At 40.0% G+C, this 20,138-nt stretch overlaps 1 protein-coding gene across 1 annotated transcript in view; it reads left to right on the forward strand.

The window, feature by feature from the left end:
• LOC121911328 (collagen alpha-1(XIX) chain) overlaps positions 1 to 20,138 on the forward strand; it is a 95,256-nt gene that overhangs the window by 27,063 nt on the left and 48,055 nt on the right. The window contains exons 12-15 of the mRNA XM_042432693.1: positions 6,047 to 6,082; positions 7,843 to 7,872; positions 7,979 to 8,005; positions 8,510 to 8,563. Of these exons, the coding sequence (XP_042288627.1) occupies positions 6,047 to 6,082; positions 7,843 to 7,872; positions 7,979 to 8,005; positions 8,510 to 8,563 (147 nt within the window). The remainder of the gene's footprint in view (positions 1 to 6,046; positions 6,083 to 7,842; positions 7,873 to 7,978; positions 8,006 to 8,509; positions 8,564 to 20,138) is intronic.

Genomic DNA, 20,138 nt, shown 5'->3' on the forward strand with positions numbered 1-20,138 from the left:
TATCAACAAACCTGTACATCTTAATTGTAGAATTTAGTGTTGGTCAGTTAAGATTATTAAAAACATTTCAGTTAAGATGAACATTTCAGCTTCTGCTTTTCTAACAACTACATTCAAACATTTAGATTTTAAATAATGATATTTGACCAGTCAAATATAAGTATATTTTTCCCCATTCTAGACTAGAACTGATGTAGACTTTCAGTTTTGCTATTATTTAACTTATCACCAAAGTCTGCTTTGTTTCTGAGATGTAATTTCACTTGAACAAGTCCATCAGAGTTTTCAAAGTCTCTATAGGCAGAGGCTCAGTGTAGGGAGAGAAACAAGATGAGAAAGTGTTCTGGCAAAACTTCAAACACTGACAAGTGTATGAGATTGGCAGGTAACAGTTGACTGCACAGATTTGTGCAACATTTGCTGCAGTGACAGCAAGTAAGTTTTAATTAAAAAAAAAAAAACTGTTGATTTTGCTCTGGGGAATTGGAACTAACCTTGTCATGTATCAGTTTTATTAAATACAGTATTTGTTTATCAGCTGAATTTCTACTTTGCCAAAAGGGACTCTAATGAATGAATTGGAAACGTTTTCTGTGATGTGAGAACCAAATAATGGCAGGTTAATTAACATAGTGTAGTACAAAATTAAGAATTACTTCTCAAAATGATCACATAAAAGCTTTTTGTCTCTATTATTGACAAATATGTGTTCTAATACAAAATACCAAAAGAGATAGTGAACATATCCAAAGAGCCAGCTCTGAATTAATTCGGAAAGCACAGTGTACTGTAATAGCAATAAAACAACTTAGACAATCAGAATAAGTAGTTAATAGTTTATTGCATGTGTTTATTTTATGTGTCTGTGGGTAAGAATGCAAAGTTTGCAGTGCTGCCAAAAACCTCAGCCAGGTTTTTGGCAGTACTGGAAGCTCACTTTTAATTGCCCTTGTTCTTGTTATTTAAATACTAAAGACGAGCCCAGATGTCTGCACAGTCCTGTATGACTTGTCTACTGTTTACTGTCGGTCCTGCCACTGAAGTTACTGTAGTCCTGTTGTGATCAGGATAATCCCATAGTCAAGACAATTATTATCGAAGATATTTTATCTGTTGCACTCTATAGGTTAGCTGTCTTTTGGGATCATTATCTAGCTTTCAGCTGAAATGTTTTATCAGCATTGTTTCCACACCTGCACAGAACTGTTCATTTAGTTCAGTCAGGTTTTCTGAGTGAAAGTATCTTTTGTCACACCAAATTAACAACCACAAACTCACACATGGGAAAGGAAGCATCAGTCAACATGAGGTAAGAGTGCATTGTTAGCATTCTGGATCTCTTATGTAAAACTGCTTTGTTGACTGTTGCAATTAAACTGCTCACCGACAGAAAGCATTTTTTGTGGCACAGAGCAACTATCATTCAATAGTAGGTGTTTTTGAATAAGTGAGCATCTGATTGACCTGAATTTGGTTTCTGATAAGGACATGTTGTGCCATGGAAAAAAATAACTCACCACCTTTGACAAGTTTATTCCAGTTGCATTATTCTGTTTGAATTAAGGCAGTTCTCTGTCCTTCTCCTCTGTTAATATATTGTTTCTGCAGTCTGCAGGAGGGGATGCTGGGAAAGGGAAGGTCGATTTGCAACAGCGATGTGAAATGTTATCTTTCTATATTTATCTATATCTTATCTATATTTATACCTTAACCTATAACAATATGGTCACAATATCCTACATAACCTACGTAACAGTATATGATATTTACTAATTCTAACTTTAACATGACAGTACTAGTCAGAACATGTTGTTTTAGTATATACTGTACATACTATAGGTAGTACTGTAGCAGGTATTAGTGCCACTGTAACGAATCCACTAATTTAGATTTATTTGATTTCCTATTTTTTGGATTTTTAATTGTCAGCTATTTGCGGGTCACTCCAGTTCAGGTGATCAGAACTTCCTCTGTCAGAAGATTGAGTCAAGCTTCACTTCAGGTGAATTGCAAGCCCACAAATTCGAAAAACACACATTTTATGGAATCAAAGCAGTCAGAGACTATGCCATAAGACATATACATGTTGTAAACTCAGTTGAAATATATTGGTATGGACAGATACTTTGTTGTCATATACAATTTCTGCGACTTTAAGTTGGGCTGCAACATGAATGTGGGTTGATAATGATCACAAGCTCTATTGAAGTGAAAAGGGCTGGTATGATGTTTTGCGGGAGCACGTGTTAATGGTTGAAAATCCTGTGGGAGTCAGCGGGTGCAGGAGGCCACTGATAAAATAATTGATCCATGACTCCAATCTCTTATGTCCTTGGCTGCAGGTTTGTATCATATCGAGGACTATCTTTGACCACCAATATGACAGATGCCCTATCAAGCTCTGCTAGAGTATACTAACAGATGATTCTCTTAAATTTAATGTTTCAGGGCCATGCAAACTGCAGTTCTTACATCTCCTAACTTGTTTGGATCAAAGGGAATATCCCTACAGTACTCCTAGAAAACTATGGTCTAACAAAATGCAGATCTCATGCTGTTCTGGACAGCAGAACATATCATTTATAATTCTCTCATTTGCACTTCACGCTGTCAAAATCACGGCTTCTTTTTATGCTGGATGTTTCAAATGTACGGTCAAATTCAGAGTTACACCATTTTTTCCAAGTTGACAGATGTTCTGTCTAATGAGTATGTTGTTACTGTATATCATTGTGAATTGCTGATCCTTTTTTATTTAATAGATGATGATAAAGCATGTCATTCTGTATGGCTGAAGTGAATCATGTGTAGTAAAGCTGTGACTGGGAACCGACGTCAGCCTTGTGGTCCTGTTGTCAAAATAACAAGAGAAAATCACGTAATGACTGTAAGAGGAACACAGTAACAAGAAAACATATTTATTGTAGGACCCGTTCACCATGATAATGAGACAAGATCTGCTTATTACGCAAATGGTGGCAAAAGTCTTACAAGATTAATCAAATACTCTGTAATCAACAGTACCTGAAGTTGTTTACTTGCTTGTTATCAGATGAGCCTTGCACCCTGATGCTCCTTCATTTCTGCCACACATCTGGTAATAAGTCAAAGGGAATTCGCTTCTGGATTCCCTTGTGTCATATTGCCCCAGTAAAGTGGTTAGGCTGTCGATTTAAATAAAGACTTGGGCTCTCATGTACAGCTATGAGACAGCGGCCCTATTATTGACTGTGTGCATGTGCTGGAGGCCCACATAAAGTGATACAATCTGATAAAATCATGTCACTATAAGTGCAACTTACACAGCAAGCTGTATTAGCTGGCATTACCACAAGAGCAATTATTTTACACCAGTTTTATCGTGGGTTCTGTTTTTTGAATGGTGGTGTTTGAGATGAGGCTCACTGGGAATAGGCAATGAATTAGTCACATCACTGGTGGAGCCAGACTTAATGTGATAAGGGTAGGTAATCATCTTCTGCAGATATATAATTCACTATTAATAGCCTTTCTAACTCTATATTTAACCATGACAAATTATTGTATTTCTGAGTCATTTTACAGACCGCTCACACTCCCCGTCTTTCCTGTTCTTCCCTAACCTATTTCAAAGACTTGCTGCTACTGGCCCAAATGTGTCACACCTAACAAGGCTTGCTGCAAATTTAGCCTGTCAATATGTGTCAAGCCTCATTTATCAGCTATCACTCTTTATCTCAGCTGTCCCTCTTCTTTCACATTTCACCACCGCGGGGCTTGACTTTGCCCCAAGCTTGCGTAGTTCAATCCCACCCCCAGGTCCTATGCTTCAAGGTGTAAAGGCAATGACAACCACAGTCCTTGCTAAAGCTAAATGCAATGAGGGAAAACAGAGGAAAGGGACTTGGGGGTAGACACTATGTAAGCAGCTGGTTGTGAATCTCTCAGCATATTGGCACATGCTGGGACTGAGATTATCTGCTGTATTCTCAGTGACTGGTTGTGACAGGCATGAGAATCTCACACCTGCATGAGTCCACAATGGTGTCAACATACTGACATACAGTAACACACGCTGGGCTTTGTCTTTTTTTTTTAACAAATTTCTAATCCGTCATTCTCAGTGAAAAGAAATATACTTCAATATATTGTATATTTTTTGTTCCCAGGGTCTGAAAGGTGACCTAGGGCCAGTTGGTCCAGTTGGTCCCAAAGGAGACAAAGTGAGTGAGTCTGCCATTCATTCTGGGCTGGACAAAATTACACTGTAATTGTTTTCATTTTTATTTTTTTAATGAAAATACATACTTCAGGGAATGTATTTGACTTTCATGAGCTGTAATCCCAGTCTCAATAACGTGTTTGCCCATCTGTTTGAAGTGCTGCTATGATTGCTACTCCAAACATGGTCTGCTGAAGAATACTGTTATTGCTATCATAACCTAGCAATACCTCATTGATGGTCATATATAGTAGCTTTCATCCTGGCTGAGAGAAAGTGTTCCACTCATTATATTTGCAGAGTATTTGTATATTCATAGGCATAGCTGTTTGTAATGGACATACCCAACAAAATCCCTTTATCTTGCCCTCTCTAAACAGTTTCTATGGGACTAAAGCCGACAGCAAAAATGTGGATTGCATACTATTGCCTTCTGGTTTGGGGACTGCTCATAGGGCCTCTTGATTTAGAATATATTTGACATTGGGACTCAAATATTAGGAATCCAACAGCTGCATAGGTATATACTGTTCAGAAGGCTGTGATTGGTTTCATAAGCCTGTGAATTAAAACACTGAAAAGATGGAAGTGCAGCAGAGGAATTTGATGCAAAACCTTGTTCTTATCTGCAGCCCCTTTACAGTCTGTTCACTGTCATCACTGACATGAATTAAATTAACTCTTGTTGCAATGCAGAAAATATTGGTCTTTTTAAAGTTTTCTTTTCTTTTCATCCCACAGTGGGATTATTTTCCATGTATGAGATGAAATGTTTTTCCTGTAATTAGTTGCCATATCTCCTACTCTTTTATTTCTCCTCCCGTATTGGGGCTTTTTTTTTTTTTTTGTTATTGTTGTTGTTTTTGTCTTTTGGTAGAACTCACCGCATAATTGTAGGTGCAATGCTCTGTCTGCCAGCCTTGAAGTTATAATGAGGTCTGTGTGTTTCTGTGAAGACAACAGAGAATCACAGGGTATTTTATCCTATTTTCCGGATGGGAGGGTGGGGGTGGGGGTGGAGGGAACGTTTGTTTGTATTGAAACTGACAGAGGGAGGCAGATTTGGAAGCATAAAGTAACGAGTCCCCTGAATATCCCAAGCAGGCATATTTTAGCTGTGACATTTATTTAGACAGCAAAATAGATGAACTACAAGCACTTTATTTTTTTCATCCACGTCTGATAAAAAGGTATTGCTGGTTGTAAAGTCCACTGATTTTCAGCTCCTTCTGTGCAGTATGAAGCACTGTTGGGGTTATGGTGAAAAGAGAGAGAACTGCAAAAATATTGGACAGTGATACATGTGTTTTATCTGAAAAGACAAAAAAACAAGTGAGACAGTAAAATGTGAGATGTGAGATCATTGCTTACATTCGGTTATGCTGGCGTCAAAAGACATCTACTACTACTACTACTTCTTTCCTTATATGACTTTTCATGACTGCCTGTATGTCACAGTCACCAAACAATGTTATCATACCTGTCCATCCACTGCAAAGCTTTTACATGATATAGTACGGCTGTGTTTATTTTAAGGCCTGTCACATTTAATAGCACAAGCCCACCTGCCAGTTGTCTGACAGTGTGAAAGTCATCAGACAGGCTTCATTTCATGACATACTGTAAATACCAGTTAATGGTCTTCTATAGCCCATAGTGCATTGAGCTATTACTGCGACGCATGGTCAATCTTATTTTACCCGACAGATTTTATCATAAAAAGGATGGCTAGCCTTTGGGCTCAATGTTTAAAAGTCTGAAATACATTTTATGGATTAGTTTATGTTAAATATATTATTGACTGGAGTTTTAGGAGTTTTCACTAATTATTATGCTCCTTCACAGGGTGATGTAGGTCTGCCTGGAGCCCCGGGGCAGCCTGTAAGTTCACACTATTTCATTTCCATCTCATTATCCTGTCTATATTTGTAAAGGCATGCAGAAGAAGTAGAAATGTTGAAATGTACTCATGTGGGTGTGACCTGCAATGGCTGGACTGAGCATTGTAAATATGACAGCCTTTTGGCTTACCAGACACTACATGCAGTGTTTAAACATCTGGCCCACAGAGATGGAAAGTGAGGCACTCAGGTGAGCAGTCTCTGTGTCACATTACCATCACCAGGGAATGGGTCAAACAAGGAGCAGATAGACAGGGCTCAGTGGGCATCCTCACTTGGGCCAAGAAGGATAGGGATGAGCAGCCAGGCAGAGAAAAATAGAGCTCCAAGTACCAGGGTGGGGGTGGAGGTTGACAGGTAGTAGCTGGCTGTATCCTGCAAGGGTGAGATGTACACTTATTGGGTTGGTGGCTTGTCTCTGCAGACTTCCTGCATTTACAGACACCTGGGAAGAACTACATCATACTTTATGTACCTCGATCTTATAATTGGACTGACTTTTTCTGTGTTCTTGTAAAATCCAGGGGACAGAGAACATAACCTAGAAATGTACTCATTCCCGGACACATACTCTCACACAAATTGAAAGTACATATGTCAGCAGACAGCAGATACAAGCTCTGGTGGATGCTTGCATTGTCACCTATCAACACATACAGTGAATGTGTAGGCACAGATGCAAACACTCTCAATATATTTTAGCCAGGGAGTTGACAGCTACTGAAGATTAAAGGTATACAGCAGGTGGTTAGCTAATGATGTTCACATCATGAGGGGATCAGCCTGCCAGTTTTAATCAGCACTAGGGTGATACAAAGACTGTGCCCCACTGCTTCTGGCTTGCCCCTTTTATGTCGCCAAATTGCTTGCGATACCCACAGAACACTGCCACCATCCATTAGGTATTCTCTAATGCTAATTTTATACTCACAGGGAAAGTAACAATCTGTCTCTGACTAGACTAGTTAAGATGGTTTTAGCCAACTTTCTCACATCATACCAGTAAATTGGTTGGTGAGTGTGAGCCGAAAATGTTGGGAGGGAAGTTGTTAAAGTAGTGTTGACTTGCTGCTAGTGGATTTGTATTATATTGCTTGTTACCCAAGGTCAAAACTCTGTGCTCACAAGTGAACAAAAGATGTACTATTGTGCATGAATAATTGATTTATTAGCAAAAGCACTGCAGGAAGACTGAGGTATGTTTTATTTAGGGTGTCACAGGTCAGAGCTGTCATTCTTTTTTTCCCCTTTTTTTTAGATACAGCTGCAAATATCTTTGAGCTGTCAGCCTCCTAGTTAATTTTTTTTATTTATTTATTTTTTAACTTTGCATGAGGCCTCTGACAAACGTGAGAGCCATATGTTGTGAATGTCCATTTCTGCAGCTGTTTCCAAGAAATGTCAACAGTGTTTGACTTTTGGATACCAATTGAAAGAGGACACCAATTATTTGGCTTGTATTTGAAAGCTGAGATGTTGTATGTGGCCTTGTGTCCATTTTCTGGCCTGGTGAGTAGACGACTCTGTCTGCCCTTTCCTGACAGTGGCCAGCAGGGTGTCTGGGGAGTTGTAATAGACATGCCCTAACTTCTCTTCGGGTCATTTAGGCCAAGGATAATCATGACCAATTGTGTTGCTTGCCTGTAACTGGAAAACATTTATTGTTTTACCATGTCTGAATCATGTGCCTCATGTTTTCATACTGACTGACATGTTTTTGATTGTTTGTTTGATTCTTAGGCTGACAACGAATGTCTTAAAGGAGATCAGGTACTTTAATAAAACTTTTTACTGAAAATACCTAAACATACTGTTCTAGATTTAAACGTATGCTTTTATTTTCCTGTAAACATAAATCTTTATTACCCACATTCAGGGCCCCCAAGGTGACAAAGGAGAGAAGGTAACTAAATAAACATCACATTTAGTTATTGTATATCATTTCCATTGTTTCTTGCTCATATAACATGCTCTCAAATAATCAAGCACAGCTATTAATTCAAGAAGCAATTATTGCAGCCAGCATAAGTATATCATTACACAAGAACTTGTGATGATTAACTTGCAAATAGGTCCTTATCAAGATACTGTGTAGAATAATGATCAACCAAGGCTGCAAACTGCCTATTAAGGGAATGGCGGAGATCTCACCTAGAAACTGTTCATGAGTAAGACAGGAAACTGCACCTAAATATATCCTATCTATTCACACAAATTTAACTGAGCTAGTACTGTTTCCTGTCATTGCAAATAAGCCCACTAGTTATCCACTGGTCTGCCTAGAACATGTGACACAAACATCTGTCTGCATCAGTTTCTGTAAGAAGCAAGCCATAATCTCTTCCTGCAATGCCAAATGCCTATGAATGTAGCACCCAATTCAGTATGATACATGTCTTTTCCCTAGGGATTGGCTGGGGTCCCAGGTCAGCCAGGGGAACCAGGCAAAGAGGGCAAAAGGGTGAGTAAACAGAAACAGTCCACCAGTTGTGTGGCCTGGCTGGTGGTTGTACAGGCATGAGGGGACCTGGCCTGGGGAAAGGCCAAACAGCAGCTGAGTGGCTGTTGTTGCTGTGGGGGTGAGAAGATGATCTGTGGCAAAAGGATTGCAGTGAGCCTGTAAAGAGAAACAAGGTGGTGGGGGCTAGTTGGATGACAATTAATGAATGGGCTCCATGGTCAAGGGGTCACACACACTCACACCATGACTGGCAGCACACATGGCTATGTCCCACTGGGTGATTATGGTGGACAGTTTTCAGTTTCCAGCTACATTTGGACAGAGACGATGCCAGTTAGGAATTCAAGTGTCAGGGTTTGTAATGTAATGTCTGAATAAAAAGCATGCATTTACTGTAATATTGTTAACTCATGAGGGTTTCTTTTCAAAGCTTTGTAACAAAAAAATTCACAGTCTTTGTGGGAAAGGATGTGGAATTCCACTTGATGACATCTGAATAGTATAGAGGTTAAGTACTTTTAATTCATCTATTCTGTTCTGACTTAAACATTATAACATGATAAAAGGCTGAAGATTGCTCGACAGTAAGAATGCTATTGTTCCTTGACATCACGGCGGAAAGGTAGTGTTCAAAGGCATGTGGAGCATGTCCTTTTGTGTCCTGCTTTATTGATTTGGTGTGAACACCTTCACCTCTGTCACAGTGATCAAAAAAAGGCTCTTCAGAAGACTAGAGTATTCATGTTTGTATTGCAGTGAATGGGCCATTAAACAACAAGAAAACATTCAGCTCCACCACAGCAAAATATGAAATATCCAGCAGATAGAGCACCCATAAGTGGGTCAGGCAAATGTTCTTTTCAGATTGAACTAGAGCCGAGATGGTGCACAATGCTCGAGACATCTGGACACAAGTATCTCAAGAATTCCATCCTTCTGTGTGTGAATATATTCAAACTCAAAACTTGTTCCAATAGCATTAACAATTTATGGCCTATCATTGGTTGTGTTATTTCTCAATGGATCATTTCCCCCCAATGCATGAAGTAACGGAATGTTTTCAGGGAAAGTATTCTCGGTCAACAAAAGTGAGCTCAGATGCTGGTGCAGATGTCTTTTTGAATCATTTGTCTCTCTACCTCATTAGTTAGCTGTTATTTTATATCTAACCTGACTTAAGTTGGGACTGAGCGTCAAAGGGGCTGAGTGTCAGAGGCATCAAGGTGGTCTACACCTTTCTTCTAGAATATAGTGTTATGATGAATCTTTCAATCATAATTGGTTTTGAGGAAATGGAATGTCACTCTGCATTTGATGTAGTGGCTTTGTGGTTTCTAATATATCTTGCACTGGTTATTTCTTTGAATGTTTGGTAGGTAGAAGATACTTAGGGCTTTAAACTGCATTTCAGACTTTCTGCTGTTGTTGTTTCTGAAGACATAGTCCTGATCTATTAATACCTTGTCTTTGATGGCTTGCTGACTTCATGGTGACTGTTAATGTGCTAAGGTTTCTGCTTATTCTTAGCTCTAGGAGTCACATGTGGCCTCCAAGTTGTTGACCAACCTGTGTTTCTGCAGTTTGACAGCCTATTTTAGGAAGGTAGACATGTATCATTATCAGGGGCTCGCTAGTGGCCAGCTGATACAGCAAGAGACTCTCACCTAATTAGCAACTCTTGTTCATGCTTGTAACTTATTTGTTTTACTAAGAGCCATAGCTGCTGCACAAATGATGCAGAATATCTTGACGTAGACTGACCACTCGACAACCTTCATAGAATAGCCGGGAGTGGAAAGCTTTCACAAGGCCTTAGATTCAAGCCAGACCATCTCTCACACTGTCTACTTCAATTTATTGTTGAGGAAAATACGACCACTCTAAGCCATTTAGATTTACTTCAAGGAGATGTGGAGGACATTGTAGTGGGGAAAGAGGAATGATGCCATTTGCACTGATCCTTCTCTGAAGCTTAAAGCAACATATGCAAGAGAGGATATCAAGGGCAGTCACCCAACCCCTTCTGTGACCCTATGTCTAACATTCACAGAATCTTGATTTTATCTTATTACCTTGATGGATGACTGGTTCAGTTTGTCAGGGTGGAGGTAAGGGCCAATCGAACCATGTCTAGGAATTTATGGGAATGTATTGCCCCCACATTACACATTACCATTAATAGTAATGTGAATGGCTTGGTTTTATCTATTATGGATGGCATTGACACAGAATGACAGGCAAAGAGTAGGACTTTGGGAGCAAGTGGCACATTACAGCAGATCAAAAAAGAAGATGAGGAGCACCAGTAAAAAGGATACGTCCCCCTCGCTGTCTGTAGTTTGCTAAAATATTCATTGGGTGCTGTAATGATGTGCTAAGCTCTGTGTTGTCATCGTAGGCTGCCCTGTCCTACACAGGTTGATGGGTGAAGGGAACAACCTTGGAACTTTTCAGTGTAGTCATTTGCAAGCTATGTACTAGTTACAGTACGCTCATACAGCATGCAATGCAGAGAAGTGCCTACTTGACATGCATCAACAAATATTAGGGACTGCATAATAAAGTCTTGTATGCATACAAAAGTGACGTGGGATCGGTACCAAATTATGTAAATTTGTATGCTCAAAATAGGACTGAAAATCTACGCTTGGTCAATGCACACTGCTTCCTTAAAGCCAAAATACACAGGAACGCCACGCCAAGCTTGGTTTATTCATGTCGTGCCAAGGCTTCCCAGCATACTCTTCTTCGCTTGTTGGCACAGGGTTGTGAGTGGGTTCAGTGCAGACATGGGTTCATCCCTGGGCAAAGCAGTAGGTTCCCTTGGATTAATAAATAATCACCTTAAGAAATCCTCCATTACAAGGTGGGTCTTGGAGTTTTAATCCATGCCTAACACCACATTAAGCCTTATTAGCTGTATATATATACCTGTATAGAAAAATAAGTCTTTGCTAAATATAAATCACTGACAATTTCCATGTTGTTTCCTTTGATTTGTCATTGAAAGTTATGTGATTTTGTCATACATAATGGACAGGCATTTGTAATAATTAAATATTTTGGCATTCAATATAGATTATCTCCATACATAGATTTTTTTCCATTGATAAACAATGCACATTTTCTTTTGATGCATTTTGCAGAATGTAAATAACATGAACGCAAAGAATTGAAATCCACGTTAATCAGCTGAGGGCCTCAACAGTGTCAAGGATTCCTTGTTTCCTGCTTTGGAAAATGCTCACGTTTGACAGATGTGCTGCACAGTGTTTGTTCTTATTAGACATAGCTGCGCTAGTGCAGAGATGATGAAACTTCAGCAAGCCCTAGAGGAAGCAGAACAGTACAACTGCTCTGTCTACGGATGTGTTCTCTTCAAATGAATTATGCAGAGGCCTCTTACTGATTTATTCATTTATTTATCTATTTAAATTTAGTTAGTTGGTAATTTATTTAATAATTTTGCTCAGAGAATGAGCTATTTGCTACAGTTGGTAAATGATATGGATTGGTAGATTGTGAATTGCTGCACAGTAACACACATGCATGTGTCATTTATTGTGCATGAGTTAAGGAGATTTCTGTAATCTTTGATGCCAAGAACAACTTTTTATCAGGTGAGAGGTGGCATTCTCAATTGACTGCCTTCCGAGTGTCTCTAGTATCTCTCTGCTGTAAAATGGCTCATGTTTCTCATAGAAATATTTGTCGGCATACCTCAGCTGGGGATGTGGGTGGATGACACTGAGCCACATGAGATGCCTGCCTCATATGTCAAGGAGATAAGAGAGGACAAAAGTGACAATAAAGGTGGAAAGGCCAGGAGAGTGTTGCTAGCCAGTCAACACAAAATGACCTATTGGAAGGAAAAGCCATTAAAAGGGAGACTTTTAACCTGGAAGGAATCATTTTCTCACTAAATAATATGATGGGCCACATCAATACTACTGATAAAAGGATCCACCCAGACAATCAATAGCAATTGATTAACCATTACAGACCTGAGGTCTAAGATATGGCAGGACTTTGATTTTACTAACAAGTTATTCTTCCTACATTGAATCAGCTCCCCTTCTTGGCTTTTATGCAGCAGACCCACCATGGCCACTAATTACAGTCTGACAGATCATTAATTATATATTTCCAAGTCACTTTGTTCTTACATCTTTTGTTCAGTTTCAAATTATAGTTATTAGAATCTTAAGATTTTTTTAAATAGAGATATATTGATAGATAGATAACATAGCTTTATGTAACAGACGCATAAGGTTCCTCTTCAAGTGGCTTTAATGAATTTGTATCTGACCTCAGACAGTAGATATGCAGCAGCATGGAGCCTCGTATTAGCTTTTTATTTTTTTTCACAAACACATATCAGTTAAGTCATGAGACCGCTTAGACAGGTGATCCTTATGCAGGAAGTCGAATGAAACCAGAGAACAACTTGGTGTAAACATGATGTCCACTTGTTAGTTGTTGGGTTTCTCAGTTTCGCAGTAAAGAGACTCTCCTCCAGTTAGGAGAGATGGCTATTTGTAGAATAATACGAGTCTGTATCTCAAAACCTCAACTGCTGTCACATCACATTTGTCAGCTGTCATCGCTTCAGATCATGTGATAGCACAGTCCCAGATCAATGCACGTCTGTAATTGTAGTGCAGACAGTTTCAGTTCTTCACTTGTGTCAGAAGTTTGAAACAATGAAACCAACGTCTACAGCAGCTGCTTGAACATTTTAAAGTGGCATGGATATAATCTGTCAAAACAGTAGAAAAGATTATCTGTCTTGTTTGTGGTTTGTTTTGGCAACTGGGTTGATCCACATTTCCAAAGAAGAGAGACATAATTGCTTTCTTTTGGGAAATGATAGTGGTGTTTACATTTTACATTCATGCTCCGTGCTGAATGACTGAGACAGCTGTCTGTACCTTCTGACCAAAAGCACAGGCATATTTTTTTTCCCATATTTTCTTCCTTGAACCTTGTGCTCACACATGTCTTAAAGGTTGCCTGTCCACTTAATGCTAAACTACTGGTCAAATGTTTCCTACCAGCCCAGGAAACAACTATGTAATCTTGCACTCATGTCGTTTTCTTTCCCACCCGATTGTTAGTCATTTCCTCTCAGCACAAGACACATTGTGTGTGCCTGGCTTGACCATTTTGCAAATGTGTGCACGTGTCCAGACAGTATCATCATGGAAGCAGAACATTTTAACTAGGCACCAATATCTTACTGGTGCTCTCTATTGGATGGCATTATGCAGGTGCACAGAGGTCAGAACATTTGTGTCAGATTAGATACAATAACATTAATCTACTTTAAAACTAAATCTATGTATCCCCATTGCACGGTTAATAGCTTTTGTCATTTAACCTAATTTGGTTTGAAAAAGTATGCAGTTCTCCGAAAACCAAATGCATGCTGTAACTGGAATTTAGATGCATCTTCCTCTACAGGACCGAGCAAATGTTGTTTTGAGATAATTGAGCCACCACAGTATATATAATATTCATATTATATGTTATGGACTTGGCTCAGGTTCATTTGGATCGGTCTGTGTGTCTGCAGAGACCAAAGCAGGCAGTGACAGTCATAGGAAAGGAGTTATGGTTTGGTTTGTGGGAACTGGAACGTTTGGCAGAGGTTTCTTGCTCCATAGGTGAAGGCAGACATGAACAGCGATGCAACTGTAACAGGCTGTTGACCTCTACCAGAGCACCTGCAGGGGGAGATTATTGAGTAACGAGTCCCTGGTGAGAATACCAGCCTTCCTGCCAGAAGTTCTCCATGGGAGGCTGCCGCTGATTTGGGTGATATAGTAAATGTATGAAATTACAGCAGCTATTTGATTGGAGCCATGCTTTGTGTCATCCAGCTCAGTATACAGCATAATTATATCCAATTTTCTTTAGAAAATATAATAATACATTCATTTTTCCCTGTAAGGCTTTCCTAACAGAGGCCTATATTGGAGTTATATATCAGTATTTAACATTGAGACAAGAAGATTTTGTGTTGTTTTGTTGTGCTTTGTGCTGCTTTCATTTAAATTTAACCTGTTTATAATGCTTTAATATCTTGGTGTATACTTAAATATCATTTTATTGAAGATCAGAAATTATGAATAAATGTAAATGTACTGTAAACTTAATTGGAGGCAATGTTTCTAGCAAGAATGTGTCATAATGATGCATTTTAACCGCATTTTGGCACAATAGGATAATTACACACTGGAGTGATATACAGTATATCCTATATTCAAACATGCACATTTATGTCTGTTAAATTCTGTGTGACTCAATGTAACCAAGTGTGCACTACTCAAACACAAACATTGCACCTATAAAACTCCCCACAGCATTTTTAGCCTAACTATTGAGACACAGCTGGTGATCATATTGATGGTCTGTGTCTTTAAAGCAGTGTTTAAATACAGTAGCGTGATGTAGATGTGTAGCTACAGTTGTGGCCCGACCCGTTGAAGCTCAATGGCAGAGTAACACGGAGAGAAGAATTTACAGGTCAACAGGGCTCACAGCTGAGATTTTATGGCAAGATTTACACCCTGTGCAATTTTACAAGCAGGGGGAGGATTTGTTAACCCTTCGTTGAACAATATGGAATGGGTTATTCTTCTCCCTCTCTCTCCCTCTATCTCTTTCTGTCTCCAAATTCTTATTGAAGAAATCCAGAGAGCCACGCTTTTGACACCTGTATTACACCAGGAGGTAACACGTTTGCCCAGTGCACAAGGCAATTAATCTTGTCAATGTCAAGTGCATTGGGAGGGAGGATGAAACAAAGATTTGACCTGATTGGCTATGAAAAGGTCTCACGTTTGAGCCCAGTTGGGAGAGTGGAGGGTTACAGGGGAAGTGTTTGGCTCATGCAAGGACAGATGCACGGAGCTTTGATTTATCTGTCTGACTCTCATCTTTCCCAGAGAGCCCCAGTATGGCTACATCCATGGGTGTCCAGAATAAACACACATTAATTGGCCAATTAATTACAGGGACGAATACAGGGGGCGAGACTTTGAGAGTGCCACTTTGATTGCACCTTGTTCACTGGCTTTTATAGTCACTGTGTATGCGCGTTTGTGTGTCTGTTAGTTGATGTGTGTATGTATACGTGTGAAAAGTTGGATGTTCAACAAGGGGTAATGTAGGTCAACATATCCTGTGAGCATTAGATTAGAGCATTAGAGGCTTGGTATACATAGAGCAGGGCCCTCATTCACACATGTACAACCTCATGACTTTCTCAGGAGATATAGTTGTACCACACAGCAGGGAACAATATACATGTTCCTGCCGCTACAGTGTCCGAGTTCATTAGGGCCTTGCTTCTGCGTTGCCTGGGTCTAATACCTTTTCAAATGTTGTTTCAATGTCTGCCAGGTCATACCAACACTAATGGAGTGTCACGTGTCAGAAAGGGTCAGCTGAACTGAATTCATTTGACTCATCGAGCTATGTCACTGGATATGAGGTGACTGGCCTCTGTGACTGTTCCAGGTATGGAGGTCCACACCACGGCTTTAGTCATCCAAACAAAGGGATTTCTCTGGCTCCAAACAGTCTAGTAATATACAAAGACATTCTCCTGGCATTTGAGGTCAGTTAAAAGATGAAGCAGAGTTTGAGAAATCCTCAGAATGTAAATATCTTTTAAAAGGGCGTATCGTATCCCGGATGCTTGGATTGAAGCATACCCCTGGTAAACTCTGTCTGTGTGTGCCGGTCAAGGCGAAGGAGGAGGACACAGAGAGCTCAGAGTGCAGGGGGAAGGAGGCTGGTTGGGGAGGAGATGTAGCCCTGAACACTTGAGAACACAGAGGCGTGGTAGTAGGAGGTTGCATCTTACAGCATACTGTTACAGCCTGCCATCCATATTCTAATTCTCCACACTCTCATCCTGCCCGCAACCAATTTAGATACATTCATCTGTGTCCACTTTAATGGCATGCTAGGGAGCAGCGCATTGACAGTGGCCTGATATTATACAGATGGTAGTGTGTGGGACCTTAGTGTAATCTGTTGTGAGTGATATGAAGCATAAGACTTGCCAAGGGCTACAGTACCAGGAGTGAGCGCCCTGTGGTTCTTTGCACAGTGTATTCTCTCTGACCTCAAATATTTGGTTTGTAAAATGAATCAGGGTTTATTCAAAGTAGATTTTCAGCCTCTCCTATTCACTTGTTGGATAATGTATTAATGAAACACTCAGAATCTGTAAACATAGGAAGGGAGCAATCTGCTCGGGATGAATAATATGGCCAAAAGTCCAGATGAGACTGTGAAATTTCTAAGAGCCAAGACTAATAACAGCATCCATTAAGAGATGGGAACATTCAAGAGGCAATGTCGGTCTAGTCAGGAGCCAACGCAGTAGGCACCCATCTTGCATGGAAACACTGCACAGACATTCAGCTGATCGGTGGGAATTGAGCTCATAGTTTAATATAGATTTATCATCTTCACCACATAAAAATGCAAATTCAGATAATATCATCAGCCCTCTTTCCTCTCCTTAGGAGTTGTTAAAGTCAATGAGCTCTTAAAACTCATCGCTGAAGACGTGGTAGAGGCGTGGCTGTTGTAAAGAGCTGTTCTGAGGCTCTCATGGGACTGCCTTAGTTTCCATAGACATCCACTGTCTGCGTTTCCTGTGTTTTCCTTTGGTTCTAGTGTTTGCATACTGTGCAGTAGTGAGGAGCTGGATGAGTGCAGAAATAGCTCAGTAATGGTTATTTTACCTAATGATATGCTGCGCTCTATGACTGGGTACCCTTGTAATGCCACCTGTGTCCCTTTGTATTGTATGTCGGTTGAAAAGAGGCATCATGCAGTATGAAAATTATTGTCACTCTCATACAGCTTCTTGCTCTTGACTGTTTCCTTCTTTTCTCGGCGTTGTAAGCCCTCTACAGAAAAATCTCCTTTACGGCATTCAGTGCCTAATTGCCAGACTCCCTAATTAGAGATGTTACCCAACATGCATCATACATTCATGCATTGAGGACATCCATCCTCTCTCAGAGAGAGCGTACAGTCTCCTCATTGGCTCTATCCCCTGCCATGTACAAGATTTGTGATGAAGCTAGTTTGCCATCTAGTGGCACACGTACAAATCACCATTTAGTCACATGAGGTCTATGATTGAGTCTCTGTGAGGAGAGCCTTCATGGAAAGCTTTAGCCAGAGACTATAGGTGCAATCTTGGCCAGCTGAGCTGTGTCTTAAGTCGGCTGCGGTGTCAGCCATCTCTTTATACGTCCCTGAATATTTAGATGGCTGGTAGTTAAAGAGAGCATTGTGTGCCAGTCAGAATGGTAAAATGCTAAGCTGCATTTGAGCCCCTGCCAGGCAGCTGTCGGCTTTGCCGTTCTCTTCCTGCCCCGGCCGCTCCTCTTAACCCTCAGTAAACAACTGGAACAAATCCTATTTTATTGAGGCTTTTACCAAGTGCAAGGGATCTCTGCAAGCTCCAGTGCCCAGGCATTTTCTGAGCTTTTGCAATGTCCTAAGATGCCATCCAGCGAGAGCAGTCAGAAGTAGGGAATTTGCACTGTCTGTCTCTAATTGGATCCTTAATTTAGAAGCAGGTGAGGCTGCGGTCTCTGCTCTGCAGTGTGTTTTGTGACATTTCAGGAAAGCAGTATAATCGATATTTACCTCAGAAGCGTTGATGGCTGATTTGACACATTGAAAACATGTTTGTTGAGGATTCTGACAACTGCAGCATATTGAGCTGCATAGTTGGTGTGAATTCACTGAATATTTGTCCGTTTCTCAAGCTGATACTCAGAATTTTGAAGCTAACGCCCAGAACCAGCTGCTGTAGTGTATGTGTGAGAAAGAACAGCACTATTATTTAAAGTGGAGCTGAGAATGGACATTTACTTTCTTATAAATAGAGAATCACAACACCTTTTTGTAAAAGGGTGACATTCGAAGGCATCTAAAATTCATATTCATTCCCAACATCTTATTTGATAATTAAACACATAGTTGAGCTAAATATGGTTCAAGGTTTAAGAGGTTTTGCTGCATTTTGGTATTTCAGAGATCCATTGTGCTACTTTATACTGTTTTTCCTAGTCTTGCTGATTCTTAATGGTTCATGGTGTAAATTTTTAGATGAGAAATGGGAAAATTTTTGCAAAGGGGGAAGGATTTCAGAATTAATTACAGAATAAATTAGCTTTTGCTGGCAGTTTGAATAATTGTCTGTATATTGTTTAAATCTAGATCTATTAAGTGTTCCTAAGTGACCGAGGGGATCAAATGCATTTGCTTGTAATGTCTCAGCTCTTTTTTTTCCATCTTTCACAGGCCAGACACAGACAAGCATTTTCACTGGGCAATAAATATTGCGACAGCAAGTAACAGGCAAACTTCCCATTACTTACCTCTGTGTGTGTGCTTGCAGCATGTGCACATTTATCTGGCTGTGTCTTTTTTTGGTGTGAATGTGCAAGTTCACACTCCTGGGTGTCCATGTGTATTTTGGAGGGCCAGTGTCCAACACGGATGTGAAAGGTCAGCTCAAGGTACATGATTTTTCATTTTTGGCTCTTTACTGTAATGCCTAAGTACACAATGCACACACACAACAACCCCAAGGTTTTCATTAGGTAATAATAGAAAGCATTATACCACCTACTTTTTGTTCTGTGAATAGTTAATTGACCTAAGGATATTATGACACATCTGTTTACCAAGCAAATACAGCTGCTGTTCATAAGCTACATAGTCAGTTCCAGTTAAATCCTATACAGCAGTTAGACAAAAGGCTCAGGTGGCCTGAGTACATGTCCCCAGAGGGAGATGGGAACTCTGCTCAGGCAGAAAGAGTGAGAGTGGCATGTGAGTTTTTCAGTCAAGAAAAGGTCATCTCTCCCATGAGCTACATAACATTGTCGCAAAACAACTTGGCTCGGTAATGTCAGATAGTTTCCCCTTCAGGACATGAAACTTCTTTGTCATACATAAGACAAGCAGAGGAAAGAAAGGCAGTACATCAAAGATTTCTGGTGATTACAAAAGCCATCTACAGTAAGTGTGTAGGCTGTGACCAGGCTCATGTGATTAAAGGTCAAGGTTTGGTAGAGGAAGATGTGGTTATGTACAATGTGTGGCTGATAATTGTTGTCACAAGGTAAAGCAGCTTTCTCCTAAACTTCAAGGCCAAAATATATCAAATGGTGGCTCCAACAAATAAATGCGGATGCCAAAGTAAAAACAGAATAGATTTGCAGTTTTGTAGAGAACAAATGTATCGTTAATAGGAAATACAGTAGGGATAGTCACTTTTGGGAGCACCAAAGACCTTTATGTGTTTTCCATTGAAAGGCAAAAGGGTAAAAATGAAAGACGTGGTCTTATGTTTGAAATATGACATAAATACAAAATTAATATTGCTTACGTTAATTAAAATTGATTAGCCCACTGATATCTATCCCTACATGTCCCTCTGTGTTGTGTGTCAGGTTTGAGTTGATCCTGCGGTGTTCATTTCAGAAGGTTCCTCCAGCTTATCTACTGACCCCACTTGACAGAGGCA

This window comes from Thunnus maccoyii, chromosome 14 (assembly GCF_910596095.1).
Source record: "Thunnus maccoyii chromosome 14, fThuMac1.1, whole genome shotgun sequence".
Classification (NCBI taxonomy): domain Eukaryota; kingdom Metazoa; phylum Chordata; class Actinopteri; order Scombriformes; family Scombridae; genus Thunnus; species Thunnus maccoyii.